Source organism: Meles meles, chromosome 19 (assembly GCF_922984935.1).
Source record: "Meles meles chromosome 19, mMelMel3.1 paternal haplotype, whole genome shotgun sequence".
In the NCBI taxonomy this organism is placed as follows: Eukaryota; Metazoa; Chordata; class Mammalia; order Carnivora; family Mustelidae; genus Meles; species Meles meles.
In genome coordinates, this window is record NC_060084.1 from 29,579,957 (window position 1) to 29,600,215 (window position 20,259).

General features: G+C 41.8%; 1 protein-coding gene across 3 annotated transcripts in view; it reads right to left on the reverse strand.

The window, feature by feature from the left end:
- Positions 1-20,259, reverse strand: part of FTO (FTO alpha-ketoglutarate dependent dioxygenase) — a 308,362-nt gene that overhangs the window by 190,110 nt on the left and 97,993 nt on the right. For all 3 annotated transcript variants that reach the window (XM_045989037.1, XM_045989036.1, XM_045989038.1), the window contains exons 2-3: positions 14,744-14,821; positions 64-688 (exon numbers count right to left, since the gene is read on the reverse strand). In XM_045989037.1, coding sequence (XP_045844993.1) covers positions 64-688; positions 14,744-14,821 — 703 coding nt within the window. The remainder of the gene's footprint in view (positions 1-63; positions 689-14,743; positions 14,822-20,259) is intronic.

Genomic DNA, 20,259 nt, shown 5'->3' on the forward strand with positions numbered 1-20,259 from the left:
ACACACACACACACACACACCTCCAGAGCCTCCAGGGCTGCGTGTCCCCGGAGCGCACTGTACCTTCACAGCTGTAGCTGTACACGGCCACCGCCGAGCGTTCCACCAGATTCTCGTCGTGGTGCCAGCTCACGGCCATCTTCCCCATGCCGAAGTAAGGCTCCTCCTTCAGGTAGGGCATTTTCTGGGGATCCATGAAATTCAACAAAGTGACATTGTAGGCAGCTCTGTTCTTCATGTCCAGCTCGTCCTGCCCATCAAAGGACCCCATCCCGACCCTGGGGAAGTCTGGACCTATGCACACGGGCACGGCATCGATGTTGGCTTTCTCCTTGCACGCGAGTTCTTCCAAAGCCTGGACCGTCTCTGTCTGCAGGTAGTTGTTGAGCTTGAGGAAGGTCTGACAGGCGGCCCCGATGCCCGGCTCGTCATACTTGGGGCTCGTGCCCTTCACCGGCCAGGGCACCGTGAACAGCCTGGTGTTGAGGTACTTGTAGGTGTAGCCAGGGTTGCCGATGAGGATGCGCGACACGGGCGTGAGCAGGTCTTTGCCCTGGATCCTGACCAGGTCCCGAAAGAAGCAGCCGTGCTTGTGCAGCGTGAGGAAGGCTTCCTGCACCTCCTTGTGGAGCTCCTCGGGGACGCTGCCCGCCTCGCGGAGAATCAGTTTCGGGTACTTCAGCTGCCACTGAAACAAAACCGAAGCAAGAAGAGGGGTTCAGGGGTGCCTGCGTGGCTCAGTGGGTTAAGCCTCTGCCTTAGGCTCAGGTCATGATCTCAGGGTTCTGGGATCGAGCCCCGCATCAGGCTCTCTGCTCGGCGGGGGAAGCCTGCTTCCCCCTCTTTCTGCCTGCCTCTCTGCCTACTTGTGATCTCTGGCAAATAAATAAATAAAACCTTAAAAAAAAAAAAAAGAGGGGCTCATGGAGGGCTGCGAGTTTATCATTTCCAGAACTGTGATGCTCTGTCAGTGTTTCAGAAGGGGGAAAAACAAACAAACAAACAACCAGCAGGTAACATTTCTGAACAGGACCCGTATCTCTCCAGCCTCACACGGAAGGTCATGTGAAACAAAGGCCATCGACCATCCGGTCAAGATTTTCAAGTGCCAGCTCAAGGGATTCATCTTTACTATAAACAAAATAATAATCATTTGTGCTCTGATCTGCCCGGCTCTGTCTACAGCCACTTCTCCCTGCCGCCAATCTGTCTTTCAAACGTTGGCCCTCAGACACCCCAATTTTATTAATTAACGGCTTACTGCCTTTTTATTAAGTGCTTACTAAGGGCTGGGTATTATTCTAAATGACTTAGACACGTGGCCTCATTAGCAGCTCACAGCCTTATGCTACAAGGGAATCTGGAAGCACAGAGACATTGTAAACACTTGCCCAAAGTCAGGTGTTGGTACCCAATGGAGCTGGGCTTTGAAGTCTCTGGACTTGAGTCTGGTTCCGGGGCGGGAGTTCTGAACCACAAGATCACCCTGTCTCCCAATCAACGATGAACTGCTATCTCCTCTGATACTTTCCCTGAAGGAGAAATCACTTCTCATTGGGTATTAGTTACCAAGTCCCATGAACAGCAGAGCCTGGAGAATTTTGCTTACAACGACAATACTAGTGCCCGGAATGTATTCAGTATACGCTGAATGAATGAGTGCATAAACGAGGTGGTCTACTGCGATTCAGAAAGTTGTGATCATTGTGCTGGTGTCACTGGAGGAGAATACTGTCAGATGATCCCTCCTCTAATATGGAAACAAATGGATTTCTTGCCACCGTGGCAATAAATTCTTCATTACCTGTTCAGCCACCACTTCGGGCTCCTAGGACTTATGAACAGGTGACAAGCCAGAGTTCCCTGATTCTGCACAATGAAATGGACTTTTTTTTTTAAACAAAGCACAGGATTTTCCCTTTTGCCCCTGTAAAGTTTACTCTGATCGGTACCTACGCAGTCCTGTACAGCCCACCATTTTTGAGACTCGTTCCTTCTATATCTTCATTCAATGATTACCGTTTATATGATAAACAAGGCAAGACTGTTTATTCCTCCATACATTTTTTTCATTCAGTGTATGTCTACAGAGCACCCACCAAACACGAGACAGAGATAAGGTTCCTGCCCTCACAGAGCCTTCTATCAGATGAGGTAATAAATAAGGAAAAGCAATCTCAAATTGCATTAAGTACTAGGACAGAAACAAACCAGCGGGAAATATGTCACAGATGAGGGAAGACTCTCTACGGACTTGGCATTTAAGCTGGGATCTTCAGGAAAAGGAGGTGCCAGCCATGTGACAAGCTGGGGAGAAAGTTTCCCAGGGAAGGGACCAAAAGCCACAAAGGTGCTGAGGAGGGAGACCAGACTGTTCTAGAAACATAAAGAAGGTCTGTTTTACTAGAGCAAAAGAGCCAAAGGCAGAGGGACACACAGGGAGGTTGAAGGGAAGGCAGAGGCTGGACCACACAGAGCCTGGCAGGTCAAAGTAGAGAATCAGGATTTGACTCGAAGTGTGCTAGAGGAACCAAGGGGAGAAGAGTAATTCGATTTACATTTTATAAAAATCACTCTTAAGTTACAATATCGGGCACAGATTGGAAAGAGCCAAACGTGAAAGTAGAAATCCTATTAGGTGCTATTACAATCGCTGAGGAGAAAAGCGACAATGGTCCAAATCTGAGACAGAGATAAATGGAAAGGTGAAATACGTATTTTATAGGCAGAGCCCAGGCAGTGCTTACAGACTGAACGTGAGGGTTCAGAAAGGAAAGCAGTTCTGGATGACTTTAAGGTTTCTGGATTTAGTAACTGAATAAACAGCTTACCTTTTTTTTTTAAAGAGATTTATCTATCTATTTGAGAGAGTGAGAAAGAGAGAGAATGTTTGGATGCACAAGGAGGAGGGGCAGAGGGTGCGGGTCTCAAGCAAACTCCATGCTACGTGCAGAGCCCGAGATCCTGACCCAAGCTGAAACCAAGAGCTGGACACTTAACCAACAGTGCCACCCAGGCACCCCTCCATTTTTTTTTAAATAAGAAAGACTAGGATAAAACAAGGACAGCTAGTGGAAGAATTGGAAGGAATGAGAAGCTCCGTTTTGGAGCTGTAACCATTAAGATACCTATGAAATCTTCAGGCAGAAGCGGCGTGGGGGGGGGGGGCACTGCACAGACACACCTGGAAATCCAGGTGACAGCTGTCGGCACACCTGTGGGTTTGTTTTTTTTTTTTAAGATTTTATTTATTTATTTGACAGAGAGAGAGATGACAAGCAGGCAGAGAGGCAGGCAGAGCGGGGAGCCTGGGTGGTGGGGGGGACAGGCTCCCTGCTGAGCAGAGAGGCCAATGTGGGGCTCGATCCCAGGACCCTGAGATCATGACCTGAGCCAGAGGCAAAGGCTTAACCCACTGAGCCACCCAGGCGCCCCACACACCTGTGGTGTTTAAAGGCCTAAAAATGAATGGGCCCTCCCAGGGAAACAATGTGAACCCAGAAGGGGGCCCACGGCCATTTCCTGAGTCACAGAGGAAAGGAGAAAAGAGATCTCTGAGGGAGCAAACTAGGAGAGTATTAATGCAGGAGTCAAAAGACAGGAGCACTTCCAGAAGGATGGGTAGGCAACCGCCCCTGGGAGGACAGACATGCTCCCTGAGATGCGGCAGCGTGGACATCACTGATGACCATGACAAGAGCGATTTCAGCAGAGTGGGGGCGATGAGAGTCACAGATGAGAGTCAGCTGCGGATGGCATGACAGGGCAGCAGCAGAGGCGCCGTGTTCTCAATGTCTGTCTCGGGCGTCACGCTCCAAAGCGGAACAGAAACACGCAGCTGTCGATGAAGGCCAATACCGGATTGGGGGACCATCTTCAGTGCTGGAAGATGGGAGGGACACACCAGAGCCTGCCAGGATATTCCTGGGAAGAGGAGGATGCTGTAGGACACGGGGTCATGAACTACTGGAGCAAAATCCTTGAGTGGCCAGAGCAGGAGTGTCCCAAGGCAGGTATGTGAATGAACCGTGTGGGGTTCGTGTGGCCACCCACCAGAGGTGGCGGGGAGAAGATGGCAGAGCTGTTTTGTTTTTAACCTAAAGAAAAAAAAATCAAGCTTTACTAAAATATGTGTACATGTATGTGTGATATATACACACACATACACACATTTAATATGTACACACACATACACACGTCTATTATAAAACAGACGCAAGGATACAAATAATACATCTATTTTATGGAGAACTATCGGTAGTGTGCTGGAGTCACTTCATATCCCCTTGGGAAACCTGCTGTGTATATCGCTCCCCGCCTGCATTCAGTGGTGTGAAGGTGGTAGCCTGAAATGGGCCATGGAGAAGTATTTACACCATAGACATCAGGAAACACTCAAAATCGAGGCTGGTTTATTTCTTCCCAGACAGTCCATTCTTAAAAACTTAGTAGGACACCACTGTATACGCTTCACATTTGTTACTGAGAGGAGTATATGATCCAAAAATATTTGGACCAGAAAAAAGATACTTCCTATATTGGAATAAACTGGAAGGACAGGGGCACCTGGGTGGCTCAGTGTGTTAAGCCTCTGCCTTCGGTTCAGGCCATGATCTCATGGCCACATCGGGCTCTCTGCTCAGCAGGAAGCCTGCTTCCCCCTCTCTCTCTGCCTGCCTCTGCCTACTTATGATCTCTTTCTCTCTCTCTGTCAAATAAATAAATAAGATCTTAAAAAAAAACTGGAAGGAGAAACATCTAAATTCACAGAGGACTGTAAACTTGGTAATAGGCAAACAGGTAAAAGTTTCAGGGAGTTTTTAGAGGGAGAGAGAGGGGAGCACTCCAATTTTTCACAGTGAAAATCCAAAACAAATCACTAGCTAAGAACGTGTGCTGGTCACGTGGGCTGCTTGCCAGATAGTTCTGGACTCCTCTGCCATCACCCAGCTTTTTGGACGCAATGTGGAATTACGCTTCCTAGCCCCCTCATGTTGGATGAAACATGTGACTGTTTGTGTCCAGAAAAATGATGGCTATCGCTTCGTTGCCAGTACCACACCCTCCGAAACGCTCTTCTTGGCTAGTCACCAGCTGGTAGCTACATAGATCTCCAAGTTACTACTTCCATGGGTGGCGATTCTCTGCCAACCCACAAATGATATGTAGAATGAGTAAAAAATAGTGCAGGCAGAAGATTTGAGGGATGTCTGTTACTACAGCATTATCTAGCCCATTCTGCCTGATCCAGAATGCAGGAAATAGAAGGGACGTGGGAAGTCTATGCACGCAGAAGAAAAATGAAGTCATCAAGGCTGCATATGGAAAAATGATCTTACTAGGAAAGTGCAGTAGGATTGCCTTGCTTCTCAGAGTGACTATCTGAGATGTGTGATCATAAATCTAAAGTGACAGAGAGGAGAGTTATGTGGCACACCACTATGAATGGCCATTGGGACTGTCAGGGAAGCATTTAGGATTTATAGCTTCTATACTCGTTTATCCCATTTGAAAAATAAAAAGAGAAATATCCTACTTCCTGTTTATGCCGCTCATGAAGAGAGCAATGTCATCTAGTAAGCAGCAATGGAATATTCTGGAGCCATGAGCAGTATCTCTAATTCTATCACTAAACTGGTTATTCACTGAGCGAGTCCCTGAGGCCTCAGCACACCTGAAGCACGTCTAACTAATGGCAGTGGTTAAGAAGGAAATGTCTCCATACTTCCTTAACGATTCTGGGGTTCTTGAAATAATCCTCAGTATAAAATATTAACGAAAAGTACGATAATTCCCAAGAACTTTATTTGGGAACGCACTCCCTCTGGGAGTGAGAGGAGGAAGACTGGAGATAATACACACACACACACACACACACACACACACACACACACCCCTACACCCAGCTTACAGCTATCATTCACTATACAGAGGGGCTGGAGACTGAGGAGGATGGATTTAACACAGGGGAATAATAACTCTAAGGACTTGGGAAATTCACATAGCCATATGAGCATCCCATGTAAATACCTTGACATTAAAAAGAGGCATTCTAAAAATAAAACAGTAATAATGACATGGGAAAGTATCCCCCCTCCCCCTGTTTTTTTCACTGATCTTTTAAGTGCCTTCCCCTCTGACCACGCGGGCTTCTTTTCCCACAGGCCTCAAGAGGCCAGCATTCAGCACCTCCCCTCTCAGGACAGGTTCTTCCTCCCAAATCTACACCTGCCAGGCCCTTCTCATCCTGCAGGCCCGCTTTCTCAAAGAATCCTTCCCTGCACTGCCCTCCTCAAATACATATCTCCCATTATCATGCATCACACGCTTCTCATTTCTCTTTCACAGCACTTCTCAATCTGTAACTACATATTTCTTTGAACTATTATTTGTTTAATCATCCGTCCCACAAGGCTGAATCTCCCAGAAGGAGGGCATGGTAGCAATTTTATTCTCCACTATATCCCCAAGCCCTTGGCTGGCTCAAATATAAATGCTCAGACTTGTTTCTAAGAGTAAGAGAATTAAAAAATATCTAAGATTGATAGAAAACAGATTAGTGAGGGTCTGGGCTGGGGATGGGAAAGGAGGCCGACAACTGCAAAAGAGGCAGGAGGGATCTTTTGGGAGTTTGGAAATATTCTAAAACTACTACGGTGATCGTTGCACAATTCTACAAATTAACCAAAAATTACTGAACTGTATAACCTTAAAAGGTGAATTTTATGGTAGGCAAATTGTACATACAGACAGCTCACCAGTAAACTGTTTTTAAAAGATTGATACATTTGGGGCGCCTGGGTGGCTCAGTGGTTTAAGCCTCTGCCTTCGGCTCAGGTCATGATCTCAGGGTCCTGGGATCGAGCCCCGTATCGGGCTCTCTGCTCAGTGGGGAGCCTGTTTCTCCCTCTCTCTGCCTGCCTCTCTGCCTACTTGTGACCTCTCTCTCTGTCAAATAAAATAAATAAAATATTAAAAAAAAAAAAAGATTGATACATTTGAATGTACAAAATTTTAAACTTTTGCATAAAAAGAATTATAAAATAAGAAGGCAAACACTAACTGGAAAAAACTATTTGCAATTTAGATGGCAAAAATCGTCTTAACACTCTTAATAAGAAACCTCTCCAAATTTAAATATATATATAAATAGATAAATATATGTATGTATACACACACACACACATAATACATATCAGTAGAGAAATTCACACATAAATTAAGGGAGAAGACTCCTAAATACAGAAAAAATGTACTGCGCTGAAGTCAGGAAAAAACGTAAATTAACATAATTGGTATTAAATTGTATTTAATTTAGTCTGCCTATAAAATTTGCAAAAAATAAAATTTTATCATAGTAATACACATTGCTGGTGAGGCAAAATCAAATATTCTGATAGTCTACAATTAAGAATGCAAATTATTGCAACCTTGCTTACGGCTAGTTGGACAAAATTCACCAGAACCTAAGTATGTGCATATCTTTCCACCCAGTTATCCTACCTCTAAGAATTTATCACAGGGAAATAGAGAAATGTACCAAGATTACAAGAACATTTGTCATACTTCTTTTTATAATAATTAAGAGCTAAAAATCACCGAAATGTCCAACAGGAGATTAGAGGTAAAATGGTACATTAATGGGATGGAATACTAAAGTAACATACTTTAGAAAAATTTATGTACTGTTCTGTGAAAAATGCAAATAATAAAGTACTATTAAGCAAGAAATTAGTAACTCGATATTGAGACAACAGGATCTCAGCTTGAAGTGAAAACAAATTGCAGATAAATACAGAAAAGAAAACTGGGGGGGGGGGATATGGTCACGAGTTCATAGTTATCTCTGGGTGGCAAACTTGGGCATAATTTTAAGTTTCTTTTTTAGACATCTATGTATTTTTCAAATGTGCCGAAGAAAATGTAAAAAGTTTAAATTAGAAAATCAGGGGGAAAAAAAGAAAATCAGGGAAAAGATGTTGCATTCAAAACTTCTTAATTTTCATTACACTTCTTATATTTGCCAGGAGATTCTTTTCGATGACCCTGAATTTTCAAAATGTTTCAATATTAACTTCTGGTTCTAATTTAAATCTCATTTGGAATGCTGCTGAATCCTCTAGGAAATTATGATTTTTAACACAAGAAATACAAATAACAGGAACTGGAGAATTTGGTCACTATCTCAAAAAAAAAAAAAAAGAAAAGAAAAGAAAATCGCCCATCCTAAATGGCCACTCTAATTACTGAGCAAGTAATTAGACTAGTGCCTGATCCCTTAAAGTACCATGTAGTACTCCTTTAAAGAGAACTACAAGTAACTCTGGAGAAGAGTTGAACGTTAAATAATTGAATATTAATTCATTCTGGCAAACAAGTAAGTTCCCTTTCCATTTTGGACAGATACATTTAAAACAGCAGATACCATACAAGAAATTGGAACAGCTGCTGGCAGCTTTTCAAATATGTCAGAATTTTTTTGTTGTTGAATTCCATTCAAGTTTTGCCAAGTATGGAGTCATGCAATTGTATTAATAGTTGTCTGGTCACCTAATATATCTTTTGAGATCTACAAAAGGTTTCATGATCTAAATGATGATTTTTAATAAGCAGTTGGAAAGGTATTTTAGATATAAACCACCAACACGCCAGGCCTTTCTCAATGGCCGAAACATGTGGAATGCTAGGTTTTCTGGAGAATAAGCTTTATTTTCCACCTATGTTAAGCCATTATATAAAAATTCTACTGCTTCTTGGAGTACCTGGGTGGCTCAGTGGGTTAAAGCCTCTGTCTTCAGCTCAGGTCATGATCCCAGGGTCCTGGGATCGAGTCCCACATTGGGCTCTCTGCTCAGCAGGAAGCCTGCTTTCCCCTATCTCTGCCTGCCTCTCTGCCTACTTGTGATCTCTCTCTGTCAAATAAATAAATAAAATCTTAAAAAAAAAAATTCTACTGCTTCTCCTCTCATATCAAGGGATGGTTCTGAAAGAATTTCAACATACAGAGAGGACAGACATGTTGCTAAATGGATAAGAGACCAGTTTTACAGGACTCATCTAAATGAAACCAGTGGAACTCAACCCTCAGTAGAGTTAAATTAAATTTAAAATCTTCAAGTGACTTGGGAAATGTACTTCATTTAAAAAGTGTTGTGAGTGCTGTGAAGTATGTAAGCCTGATGATTCACGGACCTGTACCCCTGGGGCAAATAATACATTATATGTTAATATAAGTAAACAACAAACAAACAAATAAAGTGTTGTGATATCAAGGGACTCTATTTCTGGTCTGGCTGTTAATAGATTTCTCTGGTAAATGTATACATTAACAGTCATAACATTTTCTATACAATTTTCATTGTAACATGCTTATGACTTGGTAGCCATCCCAAGACAAGTGGGCTGGACACACCTGTCCTAACCAGCCAACCTTCTGCTGCCTGATGCCGAACTGTCTCCAGAGTAGGCTCTCCACTCTGAGGTCATTCCACTCACCCTGCTACACCTACCATAGCTGAGTCTTGGGATAACACGTGGTTTGCTACAAAAAGACCCACAGATGTCTGCTCATTCATTCACTCACTCAGTAGTTTTGTTTTGTTTTTTGTTTTGTTTTGTTTAAAGTAGGCTCCATGCCCAGCATGGAACCCAGTGTGGGGATTGAACTCACAACCCTGAGATCTAGACCGAAGCTGAAATCAAGAGTTGGGACACTTAATCGACTGAGCCCCGTAGGTGTCCCAATCCAGTGGTTCATTTTTTGTTTATTTAAAGTGTACTGAATATCTGTTCTCTACTAGATACTGCATTAAGTGCCATAAATACAACGATTAAAAACAAGGTAGCTCCTGTTTCACAGCATCTCATAATTTAACAGTACAAATAAAATTAAAAACCGGTAGCTAAAGAAAGACTTATCACAAGGGAAGTATGAAAACACTACTGTGGGAGTAGGGAATAAAGAAGCAGGAAGGGAATCTGGAAAATTCTCATGTATTGAATATGTATTTATTGAGCACATACTATTTGCAAAGCATGAGGTGCTAGGAACACAGAAGAGAATGAAACTCGGATATGTTCCCCAGGAGCTCATATTTATGTATATGGTATAAAAATATATAGAATATGTGGGGCTCATCATATCCATAGTATTTTACAAATTTATTATCGACTTATTTACTTAGTAAAATAGATAGTCTTTAGATTGTGATAAGGGTTATGGAATATAAGAAATCCCAGTTAGGTAGGATAAGAATGTTCCCGTTTCATGTGGGCTAGTCAGAGAGGGACTTTGATAAGGTGACATCCGAGCAGAGAAATGCAAGAAATGAGGATACAAAAGCCCCGCGGATACCTTGGGCAGGGGAAAAGAGAGTCCCAGGCACAGGGAACATTCAGTGCAAAGGACCGGAGGGGAGGCAGCAGTGTGCTTGCCTGCTGCTCAGGGTGGCGAGAGGAGGGGCGGCAGAGCAGGGAGCAAGCTGGGAGAAGTGGTGGGGAACCAGCTCTTCCTGTGCTTTGTGAGTAAACAGAAGTCCTAGGCTTTTACTCTGAACATGATGGGAAGCCTTCCAAGGGCTCTGAGCAAGAAAGCAGAATGAGCTGATGGAGGTTTCAGAAAGAGCACTGCGACAGACACTGTGGGGACACAGACAGGACGCTTTGTACCCATGTCAGGAAGAGACGATGAGAGCTCTGGCCACAGGGTAGATGTCAGAGGTGGAGGGAGGTGGCTACATTTTGAATATATTCTGAAAATAAAACAGGTAGCATTTGCCGGTTTCTTCACCAAAGTAGTCGTATATCAGCAATGTCTTCAAGGGTGAGTAGATGCTGGCCAGACAGAAGAGGGGATGAGGGTGCTCCACGCCCAAGCAATAACATGCACAAAGGCATGGAAGGAGGAAAGGTCAAAGCAGACCCAGGGTGTAGCAAGAGACTCTGCAGGATAGTCGACGATTGAACTCCACGTTAGGCAATGAGTAGAGATGAGCTAGAGAGGTAGTCTGGGGTCACACAGTCAGTGGCCTTAGAGGACATGTTGAGGAGGGTGAACTCTACCTTATAGGCAAAAGGGACTGAGCAAAATTTGTAAAGTAAGTAGTGACAAGTCAGACATATTAAGAGGAACACAATATTGACTGTAATGGAGAGGACACAAGGACCACCAGGTAGAACGGGAAAACTGTGCTGGTCTAAGATGATAAATGAGGGCCTGAATGAAAAGAAGAAACACTCTGAGGGCTTATGAAAAGGCAGACCTGCCAGGGCCTGACACCTGAATGAGGGATGAAGCAATGGAAGGGGAGGACAGTAAGATTTCTTATTTGGTAAACAGCACAAGGAAGATTGTCACTGGAAAAGAGAATGAACAGCAGGAGATCCTAGAAAATGGATCCTCACCAAAATGTGACTCAGAACTTGTCACACGAGGGCTCCAAACCCTCTCACAGCTTCTCATGTCATTCAGAGTCACAGCCGACATCCCAGGCAAAGACGGCAAGTTCCCATTATCATCAGGCCACGGCTCTCTGACCTCATCCCTTCTGTTCTCAACTCTCTCACCTTGCTCCAGGCGTGCTGGCCTTGGGGGCTCCTCCTCAGATATTTCTGGGGCTCTGCTCTTCCCTATGCCCAGAACATTCTTCTTACAAGTATCTACAAAAGCGAGCAGTGCCAGAACGACACAGTGTGTGGAAAGTACACAGTAAGCGAAAGCAAGGGGGTACACTGAGGAGAGAGGCGTGTTCTCTGGATGCGAGAGGTAGCACTCATAGATCTGGAAGCCCGGGTTTGTGTTGGACTATGTGGTTCCTCGTTTCTTTGTGCTCTGTGGTGAACCTACAGAAGTTCTCTCTACTATTTGACTTCGGGTTTGTTGTTGTTGTTTCCTTTTTTTTTCCCCATGGTCTTGCCAGATGAAACCAAAAAATGCCTCTGAAGGTGTTCTGAATGTGAGCGCAGTATTCTGGGAGGCACACAACAGAGCAGAAAGAGCAGGGGCCTTCGGGGTCTGCTAAATGTGGACTTGGACCACCTCTGCTGCACAGATATGGAGCTTTGTGTGGAACTAAAGAGAACTTTCTACAAGAGGAAGATCATACCTACCTCGAACACTGAAAGCCTAAAGAAGAGCAGTGACCAAGTGAACATTTGTGGCATAAATGCACAAGCGAGTTGTGAGGACTGAACTCCACACTGCAAGGATCAACACACACACCCAACAGGGAAGCTGCGAAAAAGTCTTGCTTCTGTGACTGGCAGCTGGATGGGCATTCCTGTGGCCAGGGCCTGTTTAAGGGACCCCGAGTCAATCCAAACTTTCTATTTATTCATGTCATTAAAAAAGTATTTTCACTTGGTCTTTCAAGAGAATAGATTTCCTTTACTAAATGTCTCTTGAAACACTAATCCTTATTACAAGGTGCACTTAAAGTGATTAGATATTGGTATCAGACTTATTGTGGGTCTTGGAAAGGTAAAAGAGCAGCCTTGATAGTTGTTGTTTGCCTTTGCGTTTGTTTCTATCCGCCGGTATAGGACTGGCTCTGCGCACGGTGGCTGATAACCTCTGTGTTTAATTCTTCATGTACTACCACGACTTGCACCCTACGAAAGCCGAAAGGCTCAGAAGCTGCTTTACAACAGTGTGTGTAACCATGTACCAGATGGCTTCTATCTATAAAAACAGTAATAAGGATTTAAGAACTGATCATATTTTGTGGGTTTATTTGTTTTAAGGGTCCTTTGGATAACAGTTTTTGTTTTTCTGACTACCAAGAATACATGTTCATTTAAGACAATTTGGGAAAACAGAAAAGCTCAAAAGAGAAAACCCTACCACGCTGGCATACAACGTTTCTGTATATACCCTGCAAACCTTGTCCGATGCCATCTCCCTGGGAAGGAGGGCTGTGTGTATAAAAACAAAATTAAAAGCATACAAAACATTATTAGACGACTTGGTTTTTAAATTAAAAAATGCATACATTAATTCACGCATCCATCCAAGGAAATTAATGCAACACCCACCAGCCACCTACCTGCCAGGCGCTAAACAAAGCACAGAGCATGGGGGAGACAAGCGTAAAAATAAAATCACAGACAAAATAATGGTGCATGTAAAGTGCTATGGGTGCACACAAGAAGGAGCAGAGACAAGACTCCGTGCTGCGGAGGTGTCAGGGACATCCTACAAGAGGTGACACGTTGCTCATGGGTAACACGAGTTCACCAAGGGAGGGAGGAGGCAAGGCAGCAGAGGATATAGCACGAAGGCCCAAAACAGGAGACTGCCTGGCTAGTCTGAGCTCCTGCCAAAGACCAGTGCAGGTAACAAGATGAAAGAGTTGGGACATAAGACTAGAAAGGCAAGAGCCAGGCAAGGAGCAGCCACTGCCAGGTTTGAAGCAGGGGGGTGACATGGTCAGATTTATGTCTTGGTTGGAAAATGGGCTATAGCTCTAAGGATTAAGAAAGAGGGACCAAAAGGAGAAACTAGAGCAATCCAGAAAAGGACTGATCCAGTGAAAGACACATCCTAGAACTGAGAGTGAACTGGAAGTCCAGGGACCTGAATGCTAGATGGATAAACATCTTCTTTCCTGTCTCCCTCCCACAGTCACCGAGAATCATGAAATACAAGTGCATGCTAGGTGCTGGAGAAACAAAGATGAGGGGCCCAATTCTTATTCCCAAGAGCTTACATTCTGGTAGGAAAGAACAGATGAACGTGGACTATTAGTGCCCACCCAACATGACTTCCCCTCCCTCCTTGGGAACAGGACTCCAATTTCCCTGTGGGGAACCATCCCTATCCAACTCACAGTCCAGGCAGTTTGAGTGGACATGGTCCTATCTGAACTTAGCTCCACGAGGGGGTGCAGGAACGAGGCTGGGCAAATGGGAGCATCTCACACTCCTGAACGCAATGACTGGTTCAGGAATAGGCACAGGATTCTAACCAAAGATCACTCCCAGGAAAATCAGATGGAACCATAGAAAAGAAATGGCTGCCTTCTTCTAAGTTCCCATGTGCTTAAGACCAGTGCTTAAGACCACATACCCCTTGGGCTGTCAGACTCCTCCTAGGTACACTAGCAGGTCAGAGCCTAGCCAGCATGGAGTCACACAGAGGAGAGCCAAACCATGACACAGAGAAAAGCAGGGATTAGATGACATCCTTTGAGAAGTTGGATTCAGCCCTGTACTCCTAGATATCTATGTTAAAGGAAGTCAATAAATTCCCCTTTTGCTACAGTTTGTTGGGGTTTTTACCACTACTTCAGGGAAAGAGACATGGAATCCCATAACTGCAATACAACGTGATAGGCATGATAGAGGTATTTACAAGGTCCAAGTAGCACAGAAGAGTGTGGCCAATTCTACTTTAGGTAAAGTAAGTCAAGGAAACTTTCACAAAGAAGGTAATGTGTAAGTGAAGTCTTAGCCATCTGGCAATAAGGTAAGGGGCAAAAGGATATTCTATGCAAAAGAAACAGAATGGAGCGGAGGCAAGGAAGTAGAAGCAAGCATGGAATGTTTGGGGACAAAGCAAGCAGTCTACTGTGCCAAAGCCCTGAGTTTACAGCAGAAAACAGATCGGAAGGAACTGGGATGTTCCGTGGGTGATGAGGAGTCAACTGTAAGACCAAATCAGACCATTTCATTCTCATTTAATCTCTCCAGACCACAGCTGCTTCATAGATCAGAACAAATTGATACAAATATGAAAAGATCTTACCTGCTGATAGAATTCATCATCCTTGGGGGTCAGATAAGGAAGCCAAGTATCTTCGAGCTCTTCCAGGAGCCTCAGTTTCTGTTTAGAAATAATAACGAATATAGGTGACTGAATATAAAGTCATCAGAATATAAGACAATCCCTAATTTTTCCAGTAAGACAGTATCAAGACAAACTTAGCCAACCTGAATGCAGAAACTTTTAGAGATAGAAATTAGCCAAATGCCTATTATAGAATGTATTAATTATATACATTTAAATTATACATTGTATAAAGCATTAATTCAGAAAAAATGGTTTTATTCACTCTCATATGCCAAGAAAAATTTGATTCACCAATCCTGACATGTTTCTTTGACTCCAGGCTCTTTTTCATCACTAGAATTACCCTTTGAGAAACCTTATACAGTTTTCCAGAGCAAACCTTCCTGTTTGTATTGTCTGCTCGAGACACAGCAGTTTCTGAATCCTTCTATCACACGAACCCTGGAGATAGCAAATCAAACCACAGTATCCATTTACACAATGCCAGGATATTTGGAAGATTTATTCATCCTATAAATGTTTATTTGATACAGTATCCACTTACATGTTACTTTTTTTAACGTGATCTTTCATTTCTAGAATAAGTACTAAATCCGTGTTAAGCATCTTCGCTTCTTTTCTTTTCCCATTTTATGAAGAAACGTTTTCAAGCATCCACAGCTAGCACTGTCTGAGGCCATTTCCAAGTCTTCCAAAACAGTACCATGCTGTTCAAACAAAGTGACTAAGAGAAGACCCCATATTATGAAGTATTTCATAAAGAATCGAATATATATAAGGTGACATCCTCCTTCGGAGGGATTTTTTTTTTTTTTCAAAGAATAACTAATGTGTGTGTGTGTGTATGTGTGTGTGTGTGTGTGTGTGTATAGACACACACTCATATAGGAATTATCTATATACCACTGAAAATTTCTCAAAGGGAAAAAAAACAGAAAAGGTGGAAACAACTGATTTTCAAATAAAACAAATAAAAAGACACATATTCAGGCTGTTATCAGCACCTTTTTAAGAATCACAAAATGGTATGCCTTGCTGTGGTTCATTGTAGCCCTGTTCCATGGGGCATGGCTTGAGGAACACAAACTGGAATTTAGCCCCCACCTGTTCCAAAGGACACTGTCTTTATATGCAGTCAGCAACCTGCTCAACCAGACAGAGGGAACCTATCACCCTCTCCTACCCAAATAAAGCAGTCTTCTTTCACAGACCTATCACAGAGTAGTCCAGAGAAAACACCTTTTGGGCCAAACTTAAATCTTTCTGTATCTTTTTGCAAATTATCCCTAGTAAATAAAGAAAAAAGCAATAGAATTATAGCAATCCGTTGATCTAAGAGAGGCAAAACACTCAAGTTTACTCATACAAAAGTCTGATCTATTTATTTAATGAAAGCTTTCTGCTTGGACTCAAGGTATTTTCTCATCTACAATGGTAAGACTGGCTTAAAAGTTAAACTACTAACAGTTTTCCTTTATGAAGAACCTAGAATACGAATAGAAACCATTAGTTTACATAAATCATTGGTTAAGTGGCCTATCTGTTTTCAACATCAGCTATTATTTGGGGCATAGAAAGAACTAATGATATTTTCATGCGTATACTTACATATTTATACACTTCATCACAAATTTAATCAAAACTATATCGCAATTGTCACTGCAACCTCAGGAAAGCCTGTATTTTCCTATGAATCTTTTACCAGTCCTTTTTATAGGCAGAATACTTAAATGCCCCCTCACAGAATTTAACCCATTATTAAAATCCTTGAATAATTCAAATGTACATGAAAACTCAAAAATTGAAATGGCTCCGCCTTATAAATACCACCTTAAAATAAATGAATAAATACATACATACATACCACCTGAAGATTTCTTCAGGCAAGTCTATAAGGCTAATCTGTGTATAAAAAGGAGCACAAAGGTCAACACCTCTAAGGAATTAAAGACTCTACCTTAATGAGAATAAAGAGTAAGAGACCTGTTCCATAGATCAACAGGCATCACTGGAGGCTGAAATTCTATTTATAATTAATACTTAAGCTATATCATTACAAAAACAACCTACTTCCCAGCTCATTTGAAGTCCAGTGTATCAGACAGACAATAAAACATTAGAACTTGGAAGGCTGTATCAAAAGGATAAAATTCTACAGGAATGTCCCTACTATAGAACAAGGAGAATATAAATAGTCTCTTTCCACTGGAAATTTTAATTTTGATACTGTGAGCATCATTATATCTACATGGCAGGCAAGAATACGGATCCAGAAATCACTTCACTTAAGACCACACATCTGTAATCTATTCTGTGGATCAACATTCACAGCCTACAATTTTACCAATTAACTAATGAGATCAATTATAAACAATAATATTTATGGACTTAAAAAGAACTTTTAGGTCATCTCCACCTTGGTGAACTCAACCAGGAATTAAGATTAGATTAAACTGGTAGTTCATGAACTCCACATAGTTCTTAAGAATTAAAATTGCTTTATAAAAAGGCAAAGTCACTCCAAGCACGACTATGGAGAAAAAGTCCTCTCATACTCTAGACTGCAAATTAGTACAATACCAACGGACAGCAACTGACAATTCCTATCCAAATATAAATGCGTTTACCCATTGGCTCAGAAATCCCACCTCTGAGGATTTTTTTCCTTTGGATATACTTGTACCTTGTTTAGAAGAATGTATGTGCAAGTTTTACCCACTGGATCACTATTTGTAGGAATAAAGCTTGGAAACATACTAGAAACACTTAATTGTACACTTTAAAAGAATGAGCATTTTGGTATGTAAATGTAATCTCAACTCGACAAAAAGATTAGAGACAATGCAAATGTCCATCCACAGAGAATGGCTAAATAAACCATGGTACATCCAATGTACAAACAATGAGATACACTGCATTGGTTAACAAGAATGAGAAAGCTTCCCTTAGCGAAAGGAAGAGCTCTCCAGAATATCTCAGGAAGTAGAAGACAAGAGACAGGCTATTTGCTTCCATGTGCATACAGAAACATAAAAGATATATGACCACCATGGTTACCTATGGGGTAGAGGTGGGAAATGACTGGAAAGGGGCATGGGTGAAACAAGGCTATTCAAAACATTCCTAGTGTACTGTTTTCATTTTTAAACAAGGTCAACAGATTGCCTATTCAACACATTACCTATTATTAACTCAACCATATTACCTACTAATTCTTAATGCAAAATTCAGTATAAAAATGCGGACACCATGATTCTTTACTTTGTTTTGGAAAATGGGTATCTTTGTGATATGTGATATGTGATATGATATGATATCGGGGGAAACTCTCATAGACCAGCGCACTAAAGAGTGAAGAGGGGAAAAAAAAAACAACCCAGCTCTGACAACTTCTTTTGTGTCAAATGCCAACTAGTCGGTAAACACAGAACATTAAAATGCACTCTGGAGTGGAGGTAGAAGGTGCTCATGTTTGACTGTCATGTTTGACTGCTCCTTGGCCTGACGTACAGGTAAATCCACACAGCTGGACCTTACCGCACACTGCTCAACTCACACACTTCTTTGCTGTCGCACTGGTGTCAAATGCATCAGGCAGCCCACAAATGCCACACAGAAGCCAGAGTGCGAAACCCAAGCCTTCCCACCTGGTAGGAGGAACACATAAGGACTACGCCCCTTCCCAGAGCTCTAGCAAGGAAAGAATACACACGCACATGACGTTAAGAAAACACACTGCCACTCAAAACCATAAAGGATTCAAGTTGGAGACTGAACTTGAACCCTAAGCCTCTGACTTGCTGTGAGAAGTTAAGCTCTATCTGAGCTTGCCCATCTTGTCAAAGAGAGACGTGGCTTGAGAATCATCCAGTTATTATATTAAGAAGATTAGCTGGATTATGACTCTTCATAGGAGAGGGAATCTCACCTACAAATAAAATATATTTTCTTCAGTCTCTTCAGATTATGCTGCTGACTCCTCTTGTTCTTTATCCTTTGTTCATTTTCCACTTGATTTTTAGCCTGGGAATCATATTTTGTTGGGTTCGACAAAAATTTAATTTTGTTCTCTGATTCTTTTCAAAATATAGTCACAAATAAAGGCTTATGAATGTTTAGTGTAAAAACAATCACCTGATCTTCTGAGGGTTTCAAATAATAAGTGGGAAAACGGACCTAGTCCTGAAGCAGGGCATTGAGTGTAAGCAAAAAACCCCTGAGGAAGACACATCCAAACTAATGCCACAAAGATGAGTAAAAACAAAGAGCTAAGCCAAAATAAATATAAATAAATATCTTATGTACATGTATGCCACATTTGCTTTAAATGAAAGGGGAAAAAAATAAAGTACTTCGACCACTTCAAGAAATTCAGAATTCGCTTTCCTATGCTTGCTGAAAATAATGACATGGTGCAAATAAACAGAATTTGGAGGAAAAGAGAAGAATTTCAGTCCAGACTCATCACTTCCCACATGTGTTACACAGTTTACTCATCTGTAAAACACTGTTTCAAAGAGTGCTATGAAGATGAAATAAGATCAGTTCTGTACATTAGTACATTTCACAAATGATAACCTATGCAGATATTAGGGAAATAGCATTCAAATAGGCGGCGGGGCCTGCAAAACAAAGCAGGAGTTAAGAAGACAAAAGTCAGTTCTAATACTGGTTCTACCCAGCTAGATAATACAATTTGGAACTAGTCTCCCATCTCCACATGAGGTATAAATGAACACATACAGAGATCTAAGAACAGGGCTTGGCACATAAAAAACCCTCAATACACTCTGGCAACCACTTACTTTTATTTACTCTCTTACTCTGTGTAATGAGTTTTATTTGGTATTATGAATTGTCTATAAAAGAATCTATGTGTAACCCAACAAATTATACTTTCTGCCATAAATTCATGCTACATGAGAAATTCAGATATTAATTTACCTGGGTGAACTACAGCAAAAATATGTAAAAGCTCTCCATAAAATTTTATATTTATAAAATGCCTCCATTAGCTACACTGGTAATAAAAATAAAAATTGTCATAAAATTTTAGAACAGGTGAAGAAACAAAAGCCCATCCAGAGATATAAGGTGACTGGCAAGAGATTATGTGGCTGGTCATGAGAAAATCACAACTCATACTCTCATTTCCCAAGTAGAGGTCATTTCCACAATACTCCAACCACACCAACTCAGAGGCAACAGAAATTTTATCTTTAAACAACTGCTCAATTTTTAACTTAAAAAAATATATAAATACAAAAATCTTAAATGATTTTAATTAAAAGCAATCCTACCTTTAAAATTTAAAACAAATGCTTATAGCACTAATTTTGGACACCCAAGTATTGGCTGCTTTGATAGCTCTACAATGCTTTCAAGAAATTCTTTTAAGAAATTTACTTAGCATTTCTTGTTGTTTCCAATAATGGGAGCCTACTCTATTGCAGACCAAAAATTCAAGCAAA